Source organism: Primulina huaijiensis, chromosome 15 (assembly GCF_012295235.1).
Source record: "Primulina huaijiensis isolate GDHJ02 chromosome 15, ASM1229523v2, whole genome shotgun sequence".
NCBI lineage: Eukaryota > Viridiplantae > Streptophyta > Magnoliopsida > Lamiales > Gesneriaceae > Primulina > Primulina huaijiensis.
In genome coordinates this window covers 3809763-3830519 of record NC_133320.1, presented here as the reverse complement: position 1 = coordinate 3830519, position 20757 = coordinate 3809763, and the positions used below count along the sequence as shown (strand labels likewise).

The 20757-nt window shown below is 37.0% G+C and overlaps 1 protein-coding gene across 5 annotated transcripts in view; it reads right to left on the bottom strand.

Moving 5' to 3' along the window:
* Positions 1-20757, bottom strand: part of LOC140959031 (uncharacterized) — a 62420-nt gene that overhangs the window by 29085 nt on the left and 12578 nt on the right. For all 5 annotated transcript variants that reach the window (XM_073416734.1, XM_073416733.1, XM_073416735.1 and 2 more), the window contains 17 exons: positions 17337-17406; positions 16275-16338; positions 10694-10842; positions 10449-10576; positions 10309-10366; positions 10029-10126; positions 9439-9523; positions 9240-9305; positions 9097-9156; positions 8686-8772; positions 8405-8591; positions 6086-6129; positions 5883-6014; positions 5653-5781; positions 5463-5515; positions 5343-5391; positions 4900-4958 (listed from right to left, as the gene is read on the bottom strand). In XM_073416734.1, the coding sequence (XP_073272835.1) occupies positions 4900-4958; positions 5343-5391; positions 5463-5515; positions 5653-5781; positions 5883-6014; positions 6086-6129; positions 8405-8591; positions 8686-8772; positions 9097-9156; positions 9240-9305; positions 9439-9523; positions 10029-10126; positions 10309-10366; positions 10449-10576; positions 10694-10842; positions 16275-16338; positions 17337-17406 (1518 nt within the window). The remainder of the gene's footprint in view (positions 1-4899; positions 4959-5342; positions 5392-5462; positions 5516-5652; positions 5782-5882; positions 6015-6085; positions 6130-8404; positions 8592-8685; positions 8773-9096; positions 9157-9239; positions 9306-9438; positions 9524-10028; positions 10127-10308; positions 10367-10448; positions 10577-10693; positions 10843-16274; positions 16339-17336; positions 17407-20757) is intronic.

Sequence of the window (20757 nt, the reverse complement as noted above, 5' to 3'; positions counted from 1 at the left end):
GGAGGATATTAGTGGTTTATTTGCATCATTTCCAAGTTCATTTCGAAAAGATAGGCTGTTCCACGAGAACTCTCTTGGCTCCAAAGCGGGCGAGGCTAGTTTTCATCTTAACACTTTTCCACTTAAACAATCTTTCTACTCGTTGGAAGTCATGTACACTCACTGGCGATTGAAAAGCCGGGTGTTTTGGATACTAATTTTTTCGAGGGTGAGCAAGAGAGGCTAGTGCAAGGGGTGGAAGTGGTTAAGGACACCTGTTTGTAGGGGATGATAAAAGAGATCTTCTTTCTCAGTTGAAGGTGCCCTTCATGAATTTAGAAGGGAGTAGATCATTGTTTTAAAAATAACACGGTTAAATCGGTTGACATTTGGAATTAATTATGAGAGAGGGTCGTTTCACATAGGTTCCGAAGTGGTAAATGAAGATCTTATCTTTGACCATTAGGGAAGGAGGTTCGAGTAGATGTAAGGGGTTAATATGAGCAATTATGCGCAAAGAGTCCGAACATCATAGTATTTCAAGAAATTAAAAGATAGTGGGTAGATAGGAGATTTATTGCAAGCATTTGGAAGTCTAGGTTCGTTGAGTGGTTAGTGTTGCTAGCAATTGGAAGATTAAGGGGTATTTTGGTAGCGCGGGATTCTAGATATGTGTCGATGAAGGACAGTCTGTTAGGAGAATTTTAGTCTCTATAGAAATTGAGAAGGACAGTGTCACTAAGTGGTAGTTTTCAGCAGTTTACAGGCCATGCAAACCGAGAGAAAAACAGGCTTTTTGGGATGAACTGGCAGGGCTGAGGGTGATTTGTAGCCAACGCCGGTGTGTAGGGTGGGATTTCAATGTGGGTAGATCATTAAATGAGAAACTGGATATTAAACCCTTGACTACTAGCATGAATTGTTTTGATTCCTTGATTAGGGAACTTGATTTGTGTGACCCACATCTTTTGATTGCCAAATATATTTGGTCTAATTTGAGGGCTTCTCCTATTTGACGTAGGTTGGATAGGTTTTTGTTCCAAGGAGCGTAACTGGAAACTTTTTCCTTTTGTGGATAAACAGTCTTGCCTAGAATTACCTCATATCATTTTCCTTTGATTTTAGACACCTCGAAGGGAGTTTGGGGTCCATCTCCTTTTAGATTAGAAAATGTGTGGCTAGATCATAAGTATGTAAAGAAAAAATTACCGCATTGGTGGAATAGTAAATATTTCAGGTTGGGAAGGGTACAAATTTATAATGAAGCTCAAGGAAATAAAATCAAATCTTAGGAAGTGGAACGAAGAGGTTTCTAGAAATATCGGAGTGAGATGTGTGGAGTTAGAGACGATTCAAATATTGAAGTGAGATGTGTGGAGTTAGAGACGATTCAAGAGTTGGACGAGAAGGAGAGCGAGGGTCTGGGTCAGTACTATTAGAAAATGAAAGAAGAGATGCCAAATGTGCCTTGGATAAGCTATTTTGTAAAAAAAAAAAACCAAATGGGTGGCCAAAATTTAAGGTTAAATGGACGAGCCATACAAATTCTTCCATTCGTCACTTAACCAGCGTAGGAGGAGGTCAACCATCAATAAATTGGAACGGACCGATGGATCGATTATATCGAATGGAGAACAGATTGAGTTTGATTCAATAGAATTTTTCGAAAACCGAACAGCAAGACTTACGGTGGGGGTTGGGGTACAGAAGACGTGGAATGGAGCTCTAGCGATAGTGACTCTAGGTTAGAGCTTGAAAGATCTTATTTAGAGGAGGAGATTAAGAAAACAGTTTTTGAAGCGATGGAGCAAAAACAGCGGGACCAGATGGGTTCACAATGGAAGTCTACCAAGAGTGTTGGACAAAATAAAAAAGGACTTGATGAAGGTTTTTTAATAATTTTTTTTAGGGGAGGGGGGTTATCAACGGCATAACCAATGAAACATACATATGTTTAATACCAAAAGAACACATACGTGTGTTTAATACAAAAAACAAGGGTATGTTCAAATAAAAGATTTTCGTCCTAACAACTTGGTCACTAATCTTTACAAGATTATTGCAAAAGTGTTGTCCTAGAGATTAAAGAAGGTAATGTCTCTCACAATAGCAGACTCACAGAGTGCTTTATTGAGGGAAGACAGATTCTATACTGTTGTCTTAGTGCAAATGAGCAGGTGGAAAACTTTAGGTTTAAGAAAAGAAGTGGGTGGGTTTTTAAGGTTGATTTCAAGAAGGCTTATGACAATGTCGAGCGGAGTTTCTTGTATTTTATGTTACTTAAGAAGGGTTTATGGGATCAGTGGAGAAGGTGGATCAAGCGATGCCTCTCGAGTGTCTCTCAATTCCCATCAATGGTAGGCCGAGGGGTAAACTCAATGGCGAAAAAAGGCTTAGACAAGGACTTCCACTTCCACTTTGTTGTTTAACTTGGTAGTAGATGTTTCGGGCAGATTGGTCGACAAGGCGGTGGGGGAATTCCTCTTTTCAGGAACTTTTCCATCTTTTTTTCAGATTTCTTTGGTTGATAATCAGCTTATCTCCCACTTTTTCTTTCTGATCCATCATCCAACCTTCCCAATCTTTCATGAAACTTTCGACAAGACTTGAGGGATGAGGAGGTGAACGATTTGAGAGTTCTGCTCGGATCCCTTGATGGGATAAGTTTGATTGAAGGAGTTGATGATATTCGAAAGTGGATTTGGGATTCTTCGGGGCTTTTTTTAGTGAAATCTTTTTTTGGATCTTTATTTTCTCATTTCTTCTTTATCATACTGTTTGGAAAGCCTGATTTCGTTTAAGGTTCAAGTGTTCTCGTGGGCTACAGTGCTTGGAATACTACCAACATGCGAGATGATGCAAAAGATGTACCCCACTTGTTTTTTTCCCCAAGTTGGTGCAAGTTGTGTGGGCAAGAGGTGGGTCTAGGTGGAGACCCAGGACCATAGGACCATTTGCTCATTCATTGTCCTTTTACGAGTTTTCTTCGGTTCAAAGCTTCGGAGGGCTTGGGTCTGGTTTGGGTGTCACCGGGATCATTTAGGGATTTCATTCGCAGCAGATCTTGGTTGTGATCTGCATAGGAGGGGTAGAAATTTTTGGGTTGTGGCAGTCCATTGTATATGTTGGTCAGTTTGGTTGGATAGGAACATGAGGATTTTTGACAATGAAGAAAAATCATTTAAAGATTGTTGGGACAAAGATAAAATTCAGGGTTCCATGATGATTATGAAGGAATGTGGAGTTCAAGATTTTTTCGATCACGGACTTGCATAGCGATTGGAGTCTAATATTATGTTACGCAGGGTCGTGCAATAAAATCTCTTCTTTACACTAAGCAAGACGGTGAGGGAAACAACAATGTGTTCACAGAGGTCGTGCATAAGGGATGAATCTCTGCATTACAAATCATGCTACAAATATTTACGGAGGCCAATGACCATCAATCAAAATGTCCAACGATTGCAACAAATTTGGAAAGGAATATAAAGAATACAAAAAATTTCTATGGGTTTGTTGGACTGTAGGCACGCTGATTGACTTCCCGAGCAAAGTCTCGTGCTCCACAACTGTAACAACCAACAGATTGGTATCTGATTGTTATCTCCCCTACTTGGGAGCCAGCTTTTACGGATTCCGGTAATAGCAGAAGCATGAATTGATTGGGCAATGGGTTCTGGAAATATCAGCTTTAGAGACTATACCTGGCTATTGGCAGGAACTTTAACCAGTATGTGATCGGTGACTGGTCCAAGGGATGTTTGGGATAATCTCTTCTGGAAAGGCGGCCGGTGGCATATTAAGAAACTCTTACAAGTTGTTACCCCAGCCAATGTTGACTGTCAGGACCCCAATCCAATATGCGGTTGGTGACTGATCCAAAAGATGTTAGGGATAATTTCTTTTGGGAATAAGGCCGGTGGCTTATTAAGAAACTCTTACAAGTTGTTCCAATATTGATTGTCTAATACAGGTCAATTTTGGAATCTTTGGTGTTATATGAAAACATAGTTCTAATGGCTTTTTTACAGCAAAATCAGTTTGACAGCTTATTCGTTCTTCGAGGAGGTAAATACTATCTATACCCCATGTTGGACTAATTTACTATCTACTACCATTTGTCCATTTCCTTCTACTGTAAGTTCCTAGCCAGGAGGATTGTAGTCGATGACATCCTTAGAGCCCGGAGATTTCAGATTGCACCTAAATGCAATGCTGTCAAAGTGAGGAAACGTTGGCCAGCCTTCGAAGAGAGATGGTTCTGTTTATTTTCAGAGAATATGTTTTCCAGCAACATCAAAGGTCTATGCAAGCTTGACCGGAAAGGGTGCCCATATTTAAGTACCTCTTCCGAGATCTCTTAATGATATCTGGTTGTTATCATTTAGTGCATTTAGTAATCTTTTTCGTGTTGTACCTCAGTTATTGGGAGCGAGAGCTGTTGGCCTTCTCCTCTCCTATATACAATGTTTCTGAACATTCAATAAAGGTGGGTTGTTTGAAAAAAAATGTTTTCAAGACAGTCAATCAATCATTATGCTATTGTTTCAGGGATTCAGCTAGACTTAGATATTTGTCTGTTCATTTTATTTCATATACATCTCAAGTGACTCCTCGATGAGGGGGATTCGGCCAGACTTAGATATTTGTCCTCTAGTTATCATGTTCACTGTTTGTTAGTATCTCTGTTTTAAAGGTTAATCCAAAAATGCTATCCGGTGTTCGCTTTCTGGAGCAACCACTATTTTCCTCCCAAGAAAGGCAAGATTCGTCAGATTATTTTTTGAAGACATAGCCACCTAGAAACTTAGCCCCCACAATCTAACAATAAGAGCGCAGAAATAATCATCATGTTACGACTTACAGAATGTCAAGGAAATGACACAACAATCCAGAAACTAATGGAATAGTGAAACTTACACAGGAAGGCAATCAGTAGGTACAGTGGGGAGCCCATCGTTCATGATTACACGAAGACTCTACAGAGAAAGAAGAGTAAAAGGCAGATCAGGAATACTCTTGAACATCTAGAATCCATATTAATGCGAAGAATTACAAACAAACAAAAAAAGAAAGATACAGAAATTGAGAGCAAAACTTTAACATGCATGGACCCAAATAAAAGGCATTCCACCAGACAATCTCACACTTGGTAAAAAAACTTAAAGACATCGATACAAAATCCAAGTATCACAGCTAAATGGTCAGTTTGGTCCACTGTTGCTCCAAATTAGATGACCCCATACAAAGTTATCGTCGAATAGTAACCAACACACCCAACATAGAAATCTCCGACAAAATTTTAAAAACTAAAATGAAATGAAACATTCTAGAATCAATGCTTTTGATGCTTTTTTTGTCACCTGGAATCCAAGTGTGATGAGATCTTTCTCTGACGCATGAGCAACTGACCTGGGAATGTTGGAGAGTTTTAGCAATGATTCTTACATGATCACAAAAAGGAATCTGTAACAACAAAACACCTCAACATCTCAAGAATATATGGCCAACTATAGCGCAACTTCTCTCCATGCCTCTGAAAAATCATTCATTCAAACCAAAAACAGTTGCAACTTCGTAAAAATCATAAAAAGATAAGAGTTAGAGCGATGGCATGGTTTATATAAAATCCAATAAAAGAGGAAGTATATCAAACTAAGACCAAAAACTTACCTCCAAAACGTGCAGAAGAATCTTCAGAGATCCTATCCGAACGTCAATACTTTGAGATGAACAATAGAGACTATTTAGTGGAGAGATGACAGCACATTCCAGTGATCTCAACTTTGAATAGTCAGTATGCTTCCAGAGAAAATTTGAGGAGATTATATATTAAGAACCACTATGTAAAACCAAAGAATTGGAAGAATAGACTTTATAGGGGAAACAAATAAAGTTCTCACATCTTTTGATGCATCAACAGATTTAGGTGAAGAACACTCTTGGAACTGATCAGAACCTAAAACGGCACATATAGATTTATCCAATGCATCGAGGGCCATATTTTGTAGTTGCTGATTGGAACACTCAGAAAGCTGCAAAACACACACCGGTTATCAAGAAAAGTGCACATACCAAATGCATGTAAGAGTATTAAAGAGATTACCTCGAGGAAGTGGCCAACTACTTCTTCCCATAATGGTTCCACCCCTGTCAAAAGTAGACAAACATACAAAAATTCAGGAGCACAAACACATGATCTCTCACGATTCTACGCTCCTTGGAGCCAACCTAAGCCCAGACTATAAAACTTTAAAGCCAAAATATGTTTTAAACACATGTAAACCACATCTTACTCTGGTCAGCCCTACCTTGACATTTTGAGCCAAAGGTTCGCTTCTCAGCTAAAACTAAAAGCAAGCCTTCGTTGCTTGAATTAAATTCACTGAGTATAAATTCTTTTCCGATTAATAAATCTATCTACAACTCACAAAAGAACCATTGAGCCTTCCAATTGGAGCCAGAAGATTGGGAATTGATTTTAGCTGAACCTTGATGGTATTTCATAGCTCACAAAATGGATCAATACTGTCAACTCATTATTCACTGCAGTAGTTCCATATGTAAAACTAAAATCTTGATGAAAATAGAAACGCAATATTTATTAATCCTGAGTCGTATACCAAAAAGGTTCCAATTGTTAAAGAACCATCCACAAGGTTAGGGGTGGGCAATCGGGTAGGGTAGTTCGGGGACCCAAACCCGATCGGATGGAAATTATCGGGTAGTTCAGGCATTCAAACCTGAACCCGACTATTCTTAATCGGGTAGGACTTCGCGTAGTAAAATGCTACCAGAATAACCAGATCGGTTACCGGATTAAGAATTAAAAATAAATAAAATTTGGTCGTTATGTTGGACTGACTCATGGTGGCTTTGGGGTGTAAGAAATTTAAATGTGAGTACTAAATCTAAATGGAAAACTTCAATATTTATAAAGTTAGACACTAAATATGATTAAATATATTCCTCCTGGAAACATTAAAGATAAAACACATTATTCCATATTTAAGTTAAAATTAATACTGACTTTTTTCCATGACTTTAAAGTAGTGTGATTTTACAATCTTGTAAAAGGATGACAATTTGTGGCAAAAAAGAAAAGCATTGAGCTAAGAAATTCATGAAATGGGCTTTCTGTGGACTTTTCCGAGGAACGCAAAAGACATGTTTTTATTAGAACCAAGTTGGCAAGCGGGGAGAAGACACTCGAGATTGTGGTCTATGTTTGTTCATTGCACATTTTGGTCGATATGGTTGGAAAGAAACACAAGATTATTTGAAGAAAAATCGGAGTCATTGGATGAAGTTTGGGAAAAAATAAAATTCAGGGTTTCAAGTTGGTTGTTAGTGTTGCCAGAATATAAACATCTTCGTATCTCGGATTTAGTTAGGGATTGGAAATATGTTTGGTCGTGATAAAGGCGATGTAATCTTGTAATTTTTATTAACCTTGCGGATTGCTTATCCGCTATTGTAAAATTTAATATCATTATAATAAAATATTGTTTCCGAACAAAAAAAAGAAATTCATGAAAAATTAGTCAACGACATGCCATGACTGTTTTAGTTTAAATATGTAGAAAATTCAACTCAAAAGGAAAAGAAAATATGCATAAAGTTTAGTTTGGTGAAGAAAAATGCTAAGATTTAAACTCACACCAACAAGCACGAAATACCCGACCCGAACACAATCGGGTACCCAACTAGTTGGGTAGTCTCGGGTTCAGGTATTAAAAACACTACCCGGCAAATAGTTACCCAACCCGTTCCCGCCCTACGAGGTTCTAGATTGTCTAGAGATACACGTAGATCTAGTTAAGTTGCAAAATTATGGGTAACTAATGAATAATGTTAGGTCATAGACTCATAATCAACACAACCATGAAGATTTATTATCTATCAGGAACTTTACTGAACATAAAACAAGAAAAACTGTCACATGTATGCTCATTCAAGAACAAGAGTGGCTCAATAACATTCAAAGACTTTCAAGGAATATTTGTATTATATCATCGGGATGAGGACTTTACTACCATTTTGCGTGTGAGCTTATTTGGTGTTCTTAGTATACTTTACAGTCTGCAGATATGGAAAGTTACAATTTTCATGAACCCAATAAATACCTATTTAATCAACAGATTTGAGCAAGGGGAGAAAAAAGAAAAAATGTACAACAACAAAGTGAGTCACCAGAGTCATCACTCTTTCAGTATCTACACCTTTAAGGATCCGAAGGTAAAGAAACTGCACGTTTTATTCTCCACATAATATTTCAACATTGTCAGAAGTATAATTTAGAAACAGATGATTTTTTTTCGCAATCACAAAACTTACATGGATAACCATAAAAATATTTATATAAGGTTGAAGAAAGGCAAAGAAGAAACAAAGAAATTCCTGTGAAATTAATTTACCCACATACTGTGAAGATTATTGACGAGAATAGAGAGTATTCTCTCCACTGAAAAACTAATGCTTCCAATTTTTTGATTTGATGACTGCCCAAAGCTACTCGAAGTTGTTGATATGTATTGATGCAACAACTGGCGCAGAGCAGAAAGTAGCGATTGAACAGCAGATACATGCATTAGTGCCGAGCTCTCGAACAGCTGATTGGGAAGGGGGAGGGGAGCCACGGATGTGAAAAATCAGATTTCTGTACATAAAAGATATTAAATATAACATACAAGTCAAACAAACAACCTGGGAGTTGAGCGAAGAGAGAATGTTAAAATCACTATATTGCCCAGATGAATCTCTAGTTAGATTTGGGACAGCTGAGGAAACCTCCTATATTGTTGAAAGACCAAAATTCAGTGAGAGGTTAAGCATCAAGCTACGAGAACTTCAAAACAGTATAACAACTATAAATACAGTACCCAAGTACCAACAAAGAGAAATTGGTTATTATGAGTCATAAATTGTGAACAATCCTAACAAAGATTATATAAATTAAGAAGCAGTCACAGAAAATGGAGCAACTGCAAGGTCAATATCACTGCAGTATATCCAGACTTTTTCTATCATGTTGACGTCAACATAACTGTTTGAAGGTGACGTTAACAAAAAATTGCTCCACAGTCCTTGATTTTAAAATTTTGATTTACATAATACCTGTGTCGTTGCGTGTGGAGAATGAATAGCTCGGTCAAGAGCAGATAGAGTTTCCAAGACCTATAATTGCAAAGGTAAAACAAATAGCAGGAACTAAAACTTGACTATCTTTCAATTGGATATAAACAGCTTGAATAACTTACCAGAACCCATGAATGACCTAATACATTCTGTAATCTATGAGCTATGTTGAAGAGCGTCCTCAGAGCCTGTTTGTGCAATTATGACAACATACCATAAACCAACTAGGAGAGAAATTTATCAAATGGAGCTTGGGGAGTACACCATCAATACAAAGTTGATCGATATAAAGTGAATTATAAATGAGAAAACCAAATAAACCTGCACGTTTTTTGGAGTGAGAACAATGCCTTCTCGCTGATCGACTAATTGTTCAGCCCGTTTTGAACTAGGAGATAGTATTATACTGGAAATAAAACATCAATAAGCACCGGTTATTCCAGATATAATGAACAAAAAACTCCTAAAGCAGAGGACTTTAGAAACAAAGGAGGCGTTTGACACCATTTCTTATAAGTCAATTACAGATCACTTTTCATAATGAGAACAAATTGCTAGAGAAATGTAAGAGAACATGCAAATCCTCAACCTCTCGTCTATGTTTTTCCCCCTCAAGCTCTAGTATTGAACTTTTCATGTCAAGTCGTCAAGCTTGAGTAGCATAGTACTTGAGCTCACCTATGTTATACTTGAGCTCGACTTTGCTCAAATTCACCCCTAGTCATGGGAACTTTCATGAGTCTGTCCTCATGGAACATCATTATATCGCCATATCTCTAACCTATCCGAATAGACATGATATCGACATAGAGGTGAACAAGGATACATTCTGCAGCTATGCTCTCCTATTTCTCGGTTTTCAACACCTCATTATAATGGTTCATATGGTATAAGTTTTTCAACAAACATACCTCCTCTTTTCAGCTTCATTGGGGATGTAAATTGTGAACTTGCAAAGGGATGCAAGAAACGAATTTAAAGGTTCTACCGCACGAAGAACTCCACATGCCTGCACAATCATGATAAAAAAATAACATGCTGAAGTAGCTTAGTAAGAAATTAATACCTATTGCTAATGAAATTAAGAAACAAAGAGAACATGGAGCAGTCTAATGCTTTAGGATGCACAAACACACACACACACATATATATAGAGAGAGTAAGTCAACATGTTTGGAAGAACATAACAACCTGAGTAAATGCCTGGTAACCCTTCAATATTTCCAATATAATAGCCTCCCCTTGTGACCTAAAACAACAATCTCAAATCAGAAGAGCATAAATTCCAAGCGCATGAAGACAAATATGATGTTAGAGAAAAATTTACGTACTTTGTCAAAATCAGAGACAAAGCATCAAGTATTATTAACCACATTGAATCAACCATTGACACACAAAGCTCTGCAGTTATCCCAGTACACTTCGTGGGTGGATCAATATCACATCTGGGAGACTCAAGCTGATCGCAACCAAATAAAAATATATAACAAGAAGAAAGAGGATCATAAAGGCATTTGAAGTAAGATTCATAAAAAAGGTAATATAACTGCCTAGATACATTGGCTCCAAGTCTCACCTCACCATCATCCACTGCCTCATCGGTCAGAGTTGCAACAGTGAAAACAACTCCCAGTAGACCCTCAATTGCCAAAGTTATTGCATGTGCTTCACTTGCAACCAACACAGCAGCATTTGATGCATCAGTATCCAAGCTCCACTCGACACCTGCCACAATGATAAGTGTAGAATTAAATAAACATTGTGTAAATATTGGGTGATATTTGATTTGGATTTCATAGGATAATTTATTTTCTTTGATTTGATAGGAAAAATTAATACTTTAAATTAGGTAGCATAATATTTTTGACGTTTTATATTTTTAATCTTATTATTATTTACCCATTGTATCATATTTAAAGATGTACATTACATGTGAAATAAACACGAGAATAATTTCATTTTATCTTTTTCATGGTACAAGAGCCATAAGGTTCATTTTGTGCGCCGATACCATTTTTTCACCCTAACTTCTACAATGTTCCTTCAACAGGGGTTAAAGTGGTTAAAGTACCTTTACCACCTTAAGCAGCAACAGAGGTTAGGTTAGGATTCACAATGGCTTTTACTACCTTGAAACAGCTCCATCTTTGAGTCATCAATGATGCAATGACCCAAATCTTTATTTGAATGAAACACTAATTAAGACATAATTAAAGAGTTGTTAATTAAGTATTATTAACGAATTGATTAATTGAGGATCAGCATGTTGGGATCCACCAAATTTAAAATGAATCACCCAATCTATTTCAGATTACATTATCTCGAGAAATCTAATTAGACAAATGTCATTATCACATGTGGCAGATAAGATTGAGTTTTGATCTTCTGAACTAGTCCAGATGCAGCCTATAAATAGAAGCTAATTTGTTTCCTACACCACTTTCCCTCAACTTCTCTCAATCGAGTTCTAGCCATATACCTAAGGTTTTTGGCTAGTTTATAGGGCAGTTTAGTATCGGGAAATTTCGGATCTAGTGTCAACTCGAAAAGTCAATGAACCGGGACATACAGATCGAGACATCATCAGTGGGCTGACGATGACGTAGGTATAATCCTAAAGCCTCAAATAGTGATTTAAGGATATTAGGAATAACTTTGAAGCATGTTTAGTGATTTTGGATCTGGCATGTAAGTGATTTCAGTATGTTGTTATTGTCTAGGTCCAGACGAGTAGACTTTCTATTTGTTTTAGTGAAGTACATAATGTACTGACTTGGATATTCAAGCGTAGTATACACACTTATATGTTGCATATTTATCTGTTGCATTATACATGGCTTACTACTTTGACATATTATGCATGACATATCACATTGGGCCTGATATATTTTGAGATATACCTCGTTTATTAGGGGCCGCTCAGCCTTGTTCAGTATTGTGAATGGTTGGGTATCGAGAGCTACAGTGTTCAACGGGGCCACTATATTGTGGATGGTTGGGTATCAAGAGCTACAGTGTTCAATGGGGCCCACAGAATCTAATGACCGTGGACAATGTAGGTCCATGTATTGATGATGAGTGTGGGAGCAAAACATGTCTTTGGCAGATCAGAGACTACACACGCAGGCGTCTCTAAACTGAGCATGAGATTCTTGACTTGATCATTGATATTTGAGCATACTGCAATTCACATGCATCATATCGGTTTGTACACTCGTACATTCTCGTATTGGGTGATCGTCGCTAACGTCCTTGTTTTGATTTTGGACATCTCATTCCACGGGGCAGGTCTTAGGTTGGACGGCCAAAGGAGTTGGGTTTCGGTGATGATCCAGTGGAGGTTTTAATTGGTTTCTCGTATTTTCGTGCAGTGTTATGATTTTGATATAATTGTATTAACGTTTAAGACTAAAATTACTGTTCTGTTTTCGTTTGAACTGTAAGACGATTAAGTTATTTGGTTTCCGTTATTTGATTGTTGTTATCAAGTTTAATTATGTATGCTTATTAGACTCGCACAGTCTTCAAAACCTTCCACAAAATGATTCAGACCCAATCCCATTCTCGCACCTTAAGAACCGATGATGGTGAGGAATACTTCAATAACATTCTTGGGAAATATATGGTTGAACGTGGGATTATACACCATAGTTCATGTGTTGATAGTCAACAACAAAACGAAGTGTCAGAAAGGAAAAACTCTAACTTGTTAGAAGGTGCACGTGGCCACGTTACATCATTTCACAATGAATATTCCAAAACATCTATGGGGGGATGAGATTCTCACAGGCTCACGGTTTCTGATGAGACAATGCCATTGGTTCGTGTTGAATCGGGATAAGGAACCATAGTAATGTCCACAATAATACAAAGTGGGGGAGGAATGTCTCAAAAAGCTTCATCTAAATTTCCCCTCGATGTGAAGTTGGGGAGAAAACAAGTGTGTCCTCAAATAAGGCGGCATCACGTGGCACATAGTTTTTTTTTTGGGTTTGGGAACAGTAACAACAATAACCCTTTCTTTGTAGGAAAGTAGCCAATAAAGACTTTTGATAGCTCGATGATCAAGTTTACTGTGATTGTGAGTATGGAGATGGACAAAGGTTGTGCAGCCAAAGGTTTTGAGTAGAAATTGTCGGGATGTAGAGATATGTGGACATTGTTTAGTGAGTAGAGATAAGGGTTTTTTGGGAATTGGAGTGGTCAACTGACGGTTAATAAGAAATACAACAGTGTCCCCATATCTATACATCACAACAACTTCCACTCAAAACATTTGGGTGCATAGCTTTTGTCCATCTCCATGCTGACTTTAACATTAAACTTGATTCTCGAGCTATCAAAAGTCTTTTTTGGCTACTATCCTACAAAGAAGGGTATTATCGTCCCCAAACCAATAAGTACTTTTGTGTCACGTGATGTCACCTTCTTTGAGGACACACTTGTTTTCTCCCCAACTTCACTTTGAAGGGGAAATCAAATGAATCTTGTAATGACATTCCTCCTCTTCTTGGTATTAGTTTGGACACTACTACGGACTACGGTTCCCTATCCCGATTCAATGCAAACCTATGGCACTGTCTCATCATACCACACCCCATTCTCTAACACAAAGGGCACACCCATGCAAGTCTACTCCAGACGAAAAAACTTTTAGGAAAGTAAAGACATTGTGAATCCCAATCAGCACCAAGAGCAAGAACCAATAATGGATCCTCAATCAAGTATCACTCTCGATCTCAACTTACCAATAGTAATTTCGAAGAGTGTTGCACACAACACCCCATTTCCAATTTTTCTCATATTAAAGTATTTCTCCTTCATTTCATTTCTTTACCTTGAATTTACCTAGTGTAAACATTCACGTATCTATCCAAGAAGATCTACATTTTCTAACTCCTGAGTGGAAAGTTGCGGTGTTAAAGAAAATGTGTCTTGAAATAGAATAATACGTGGAGTTTGGCATATTTACCACAAGGAAAGAACACAGAGGCCTGCAAATGGGTATATATAGTAAAGTACAAGGAAGATGGCTCAATTAAGAGGTACAAGGCAGTTCGGTAGCAAAGGTTTCACTCAGACTTATATCATGGACTACACTGAAACCTTTGCACTTGTTGCTAAGCTCAATACCGTGAGAATCCTTGTCATTAACAACCAATCTTGACTGAACACTACTCCAGCTGGATTTAAAAAATACTTTCCTTAATGGTGAACTCGAAAAAGAAGTTTACATGAGTCGGCCTCCTAGATTTGAAGTAGCGAAATATGGTCAAAAGTTTCCACCTCAATAAGTCCTATTATGGACTGAAACAATCCTTACGTGCCCGGTTCACAAATTTTTTCGAGTCCATGAGCAAGCTAATAATACAGTTTTTGTCAAACACTCGGCGAAAGGGAAAATCACATCCATCATAGTATATGTAGATGATATCTTCGTCAATAGAGATGAGAATAAAGAAATGGAGAATATTAAACCGGTGATGGCCAAGGAGCTCGAAGTCAAAAGACTTTGGAGCATTGAGGTACTTCTTGGGTATGGAAATCGCTATGAGTATAAAGTAATCCATGTATCTCAACTAAAGTACACTTTAGACCTGTTGGAAGAAACTGACATGCTAGGGTGCAAACCTAGTGTGACTCTTATTGAGTTCGGGAATATAATAATAATAAATAATAAAAGTAAAATGTATGAAGGAAAACTAGCAGATATAAGACAATATCAACGAATTATGGGGAATCTCATTTATCTTTCACATACTCGTCGGATACTGTCTTTGCAGTTAGCCTTGTAAGTCAATATATGCAATCGTCGTGTCAAGGTCACCATAATGTAGTTCATATAATCTTGAAATATCTGAATCAAACTCCTGGAAGAGGTCTATTTTTTGCAAAAAATGATGATCGAAGTGTAAGAACATTCACACATGCAGATTGGGTTGGTTCAATTGCTTATAAAAAATCAACAACAAGGTATTGTACACTTGTATGGGGAAATCTAGAAACTTGGCGAAGCAAAAAACAGTCAATCGCTGCAAGAATGCAGTGCAGGAGCGGAGTACAGAGCCAAGGCACATGTAGTATGTTAACTCATATGGATTAAGAGAGTGGTGAGATAACTAAAAGAGTACAAAGACTTATGCATCTCTATTGTGACAACAAATCAACCATTACCATAGCTCACAATCCAGTTCATCATGACCGAACAAAGCGTGTAGAAGTAGATCGACGCTTCATTAAGGAAAGATAGATGAAGGATTATCAGTATGGAACATGTATCCATATCTCATCAACAAGCTGATCTACTCACAAAAGGTTGTCAAAACAAACTCACAAATTCCTTACTATCATACTTGATCTCATCAACATTCACAATCAAGCTTGAAGGGGAGTGTAAATTAGATAAATATTGGGTGATATTTGATTCGAATTTCATAGGATAAATTAATACTTCGAATTACCTAGATAATATTTTTGACTTCTTAATTTTTTTTAATTTGATTTACCCATTGTATCCTATTTAACGTTGTACATTAAGTGTGAAATAAACACGAGATTAATTTCATTCCATTTTTTTTCATTAAGCCCCAAATATTACCTTGAACATCCCTTCACAATTAGAGCGACTAGGGCTCACAACCACGATACTAAATAATGAGGATGAAGTAAATGATAATTACCACATCGATAAATTTTCGTCTTTAAGAACGTATCACTGTATATTTTTTTTTGATAGAAAACTATACTTTATTATAATAATAGAGATTAGAGGGATTTACAGTATAAGCGGATAAGTAATCCGCAAAGCATGTTACAAGGGAGATCGAAAAAACACTACCACACTATTGTCATGACCATATAAAATTCCAATCTCTAATTAAGTCTGAAATAAATAAGTGATTAAAACTCTGGCAGCTTAGTCGTCCAAGTCGCCACTACAAAAAACATATAGTTACCAAGCCAAGAGATGACTCATAAAAAATTCTGTGTGCAGAAATACATGATTAGTTTTCTGATGAAAATTTATTCGATGTATAGATGCAATAAAGAGAAAATTAGATCAGAAACTGTAATCAAACACAAACTCATGTATACATCCATAAAAAAAGTCACATAATCACTCCATTGTAATTGGTTCATTCTATGTTACGTATTACCTTTGGCTTTACTGCTAAACATACCAGCAACAGCAGCAAGGCTCTCCTCGCCAGTTTCTAGGTACTGCACGCACACCATATTTTGTTATTTGGATCCATGAGTGTCAAAGTGGAACAGTAAAATACTACAGGATGGCTTCACATAACATCCAAGAAAAATAATAATGAAAATAAACAGAAATCAACTTGAGTGGAGACTTCAACATCTAAGAATGAATACATCAACCAGGGGAACAGAAAGGTATGAAATCAAAGGCAAATACTTTATTAAATAAAATATATGATCCCAACAGAAACCTACAGCTTAAAGTCTTTGCTAACAGAACCAATTCCAAATTTTCAAGGATTAGATCAAAATGACAATATCTCAGTAAAAGTTTTGCTTGGTAGAAAATAGGAAATTTAGACATAAAAAGGACAGAGGATGACTTGAATTTAGCTGATTTATGAAAAAATAAATCCCAGATGTTTTTTTTTATAGGAAACATATAGTTTATTTAATCCAAATAAATCCCAGATGTTGCATAAGTCTAAAATAAAAAGAAGTGCAATCACCATGAAGATGCAACTTTTTCCGCACTGTCTCGAGATAATTACAAAAGTAATGAACACAAAAAGATATCTAAGACTCTAAAATTTAAAAATGTAATTATTTTTTCCGAATAATTCTTTAAAGAGAATATACTTCAACGAGTTAAAATATTAAAAACAAAAGAAGAGGTGTTATAATTTGCAAAAAGACCTGGTGACATCATTATATTGTCATCAGTAACTATTTCAGAGAGTTATACAGTCAAAATCTCTAGAATTTCAATAGCTCCGTACACAACCCATTGTTGAATTCCTCACCAACATAGTGGTCAGCAAACACTCCTCTTTAGAAAGTATAAAATGATGATGATGATGATAAGACCAAAACAACATAAATAACATTACAGAGTAAAATCTGAATGCAGCACCAAAACAACATAAACATTACAGAGTGAAATCTGAATGCAGCAAGAAAATTTGATACATATCCACTTCAATAACTAAAATGCTGGGGAAAAGTGCATGTTTCACCTGCACACTAGAAACAACTCCAGCAAGAGCTTTCACCATTCCCTCAACCACATTTGAGTTGTTGGGATGCCTACAACAGACAAAAGTTATTAAAATATGTAAAACTAAGCAAACTGCTCTTTATCTCCAAGGAAAAAATTCCAGATGAAAAGCAAGAATACAAAGCTAAAACAACCCAAGAGATTACTTCAATTAAGCGCTTCACAAATGGTCCTCTACATCAAGAGAATGCCATAAAAGAAAAGAAAAACAGAAAGCATCTCAAAACAATGAAGATTAAGAAAGCTTCCGTAAGGAAAAGTAGGACATAGTTACTAATTAGAACAGTATGGAGTAAAGAGAAGTAGGACATAGTTATTAATCAAGAAATCAAAAAAGAGTCGGTGGATAGGAGATTTATTGCAAGCTTGTGGAAGTCCGGGTTCGTTGAGTGGGTATTACTACCAGCTATAGGTAAATCAGGGTATCTTGGTAGTGTGGAATTCTATATTAATTTCGGTTAAGGATAACATGATTGTTTCAGCTCAAATTGAAAAGAACAGTGATACCAGGCGGTGGTTTTCAGCAGTTTATGGATCTTGTAATCCGAGAGATAGACAGGCGTTTTGGGATGAATTGGCAAGGTTGAGAGTAATTTGTGGTGAGAACTGTGAGTAGGGGTGGATTTTAATGTCGTAGGCCGTTGAGTGAAAAGATGAATAGTAAGTCCCTCACTACTAGCATGAAGTGTTTTAATTCGTTGGTTAGGGAATTGGAACTGCATGATCCACCCTTGTTGAATGCAAAGTTTAATTGGTCGAATTTGAGGGCTTCACCCATTTGTTGTAGGCTTCAGAGATTATTGTTTTTAGGGGGATGGGTGGATATTTTCCCATTTTTCAGACAAACAATCTTACCCAGAATCACATAAGATCATTTTCCAGTGGTTTTAGATAGTTCAAGGGTAAAGTGTGGTCCATCACCATTTAGATTTAAGAATGTGTGGTTAGATCATAAAAGTTTTAAACCATCATTTTTATCTTGGTGGGACAACTTAGATCTTCAGCATTGGGAGAGATATAAATTTATGAGGAAACTTAAAGTCATAAAGAGAGATCTTATTCAATGGAAGGAAAGCCAAGTGTGGCTTAGAAGAGCTATTTTGTCGAAAGAACCAAATAGAACATCAAAAGACGAAAGTGAAATAGTTGAAGGAAAAGGATCATAACACAAATTTTTTTCATTCTCTATTAAATCATCGAAGAAGCAGGTCATCTATTAATAAATTGGAGTAGGCAGATGGGTCGGTAACCACAGATGGTGAGCAGATTTGAGTATACTATATTAAAAATTTTCCGAAATTTATACAGCAAATCTGATGGAAGTGGTTGGGGCACAGTAGGAGTGGAATGATGCTCTATTGATGGTGAGTCTGGATTAGAGCTGGAGAGACCCTTTTCAGAGCACGAGATTAAAAAAGCAGTGTCTGACAGTGATGGATTATAGTTGCTTGATTCCAAAGAAACAAGATTTTGTTGAGGTAAAACACTTTAGGCCTATCAGCTTGACAACCAGTTTCTATAAGATTATTGCTAAAGTCTTGTCAATAAGATTGAGTAAAGTATTAGCTATTACAATAACAGAACCTCAAAGTGTTTTCATTGAAAGGAGACAGATCCTGGATTGTTGCCTCATACCTAATGAGTTGGTGGAGGAATTGAGATGGAAAAAAAGGTGGTTTTTAAAGTTGATTTTGAGAAGGCTTATGATAATGTAGACTGGGTTTTTTGGATTGTGTTCTGCTCAAAAAAAGGTTCGGGGAGAGATGGAGAAAGTGGATTAAAGGATGCGTTTCGACTGTGTCGTTCTCGATTCTTATGAATGGTAGGCCAAGGGACAAATTTAAGGGAAAGAAGGTCTAAGGCAAGGTGATCCGCTTCCCCCTTTCCTGTTTAATTTGGCAGTAGATATGTTCGAGTAGATTAATTGATAATGGTAAGACAATGAACTTTATCCAGGGGTTGCAAGTCGGAAGAGATATGGTAGAGATTTCCCGCATTTAATTTGCTGATGATATTCTTTTCTTTACAAAGAATGGTAGCCATATGCAGTTTCTGGTGGAGGATTTGAACTCATTTTGTCAAATGACTAGATTAAGGATTAATGTGGAAAAAGTGCATTGTTGGGCCTTAATTGTGTAGAAGAAGAAGTGGAAGGATAAGCTAAACAGATTGGACGTGGAAAGGAGAATTGGCCCATTAGATAACTGGGGGTTCCAATATGCGGAAATACCTTGAAAATCTCATTTTGGGAACATATTGTGTATAAGATGTTGGAACAAGTTAGAAAAAGACGTTTATGTCCAAGGGGGGTTTATTTCAGCGGTGTTGAGTGCTTTGCAAATGTACTTTGCATCTCTTTTCAGAATTCCATGGAAGTTTATTTTTAGACTTATCCGGCTTTTCACCAAGAGGAAACAAGATCAGGTTTTTGGGAAGATAGGTGATGGGGGACTCTTCTTTAAGAGATTTTAATCCTTCTTTATTTCAGATATCTTTGGTTCATAATATGCATATTTCTCATTTTATTCAGGTGGAGGATTTTTCCTTTTCTTCCTTAATACCTTGGGATATGCATTTTGAGAAGGATTTGATTGATGACGGAGTGTATTAGTCGAGCTCTTTGTTAGGGTTGTTAGGTTCTTTAAAGAAGGTCACATTGATTGAAGGGGTTGAAGATATCATGGTTTGGGTCGGGGATTCTTCAGGAATATTTTCAGTTAAATCTTTCTATGAGTCTTTCTTTTCCACTAGCGGCTTTCCTTTCTTCTCCCACTTTCATTTTATTTTAAAAGCACTGATCCCACTGAAGATTCAAGTTCTCTAGTGGACTGCGGCTCCGGGTAAGCTGCCAACTTGCGAGATGATGCAAAAGAGACGGCTCACTTGTGCTCTTTGTCTGAATTGGTGTGTTTATCTCGAAGGAGAGGGAAACTCAGGACCACATACTTATTCATTGTCCTTTTACGAGATGTTTTCGATTCAGAGCATTGGCGGATATGGGTTTAGTCTGGGTAGCCCCGAGATCAGTGCAAGAGCTATTTGTTGTAGATCTTGGACGTGAACTTGATAGGAAGGGAAGAATTTTTTTAACACAAGTGGTTAATTGTATTTGTTGGTCAGTTTGATTGGAGCGGAATAAAAAGAATTTTGACAGCTTAGATCATTCGGTTGAAGAATGTTAGGACAAGGTTAAGATTCGAACATCTAGCCAGATTGGAAAATATACACAATTTAAGAATTTCTCAATTTCAGATTTATTGAGAGATTGGAGATTGGAGTTATATATGTTGTTGATATTATCAAGGCAACTCTTTTCTTTTTTTATCATATGGATCACTCGTCTGCATCTTCTAATTAATAGCTTTTATCTTATTAATATA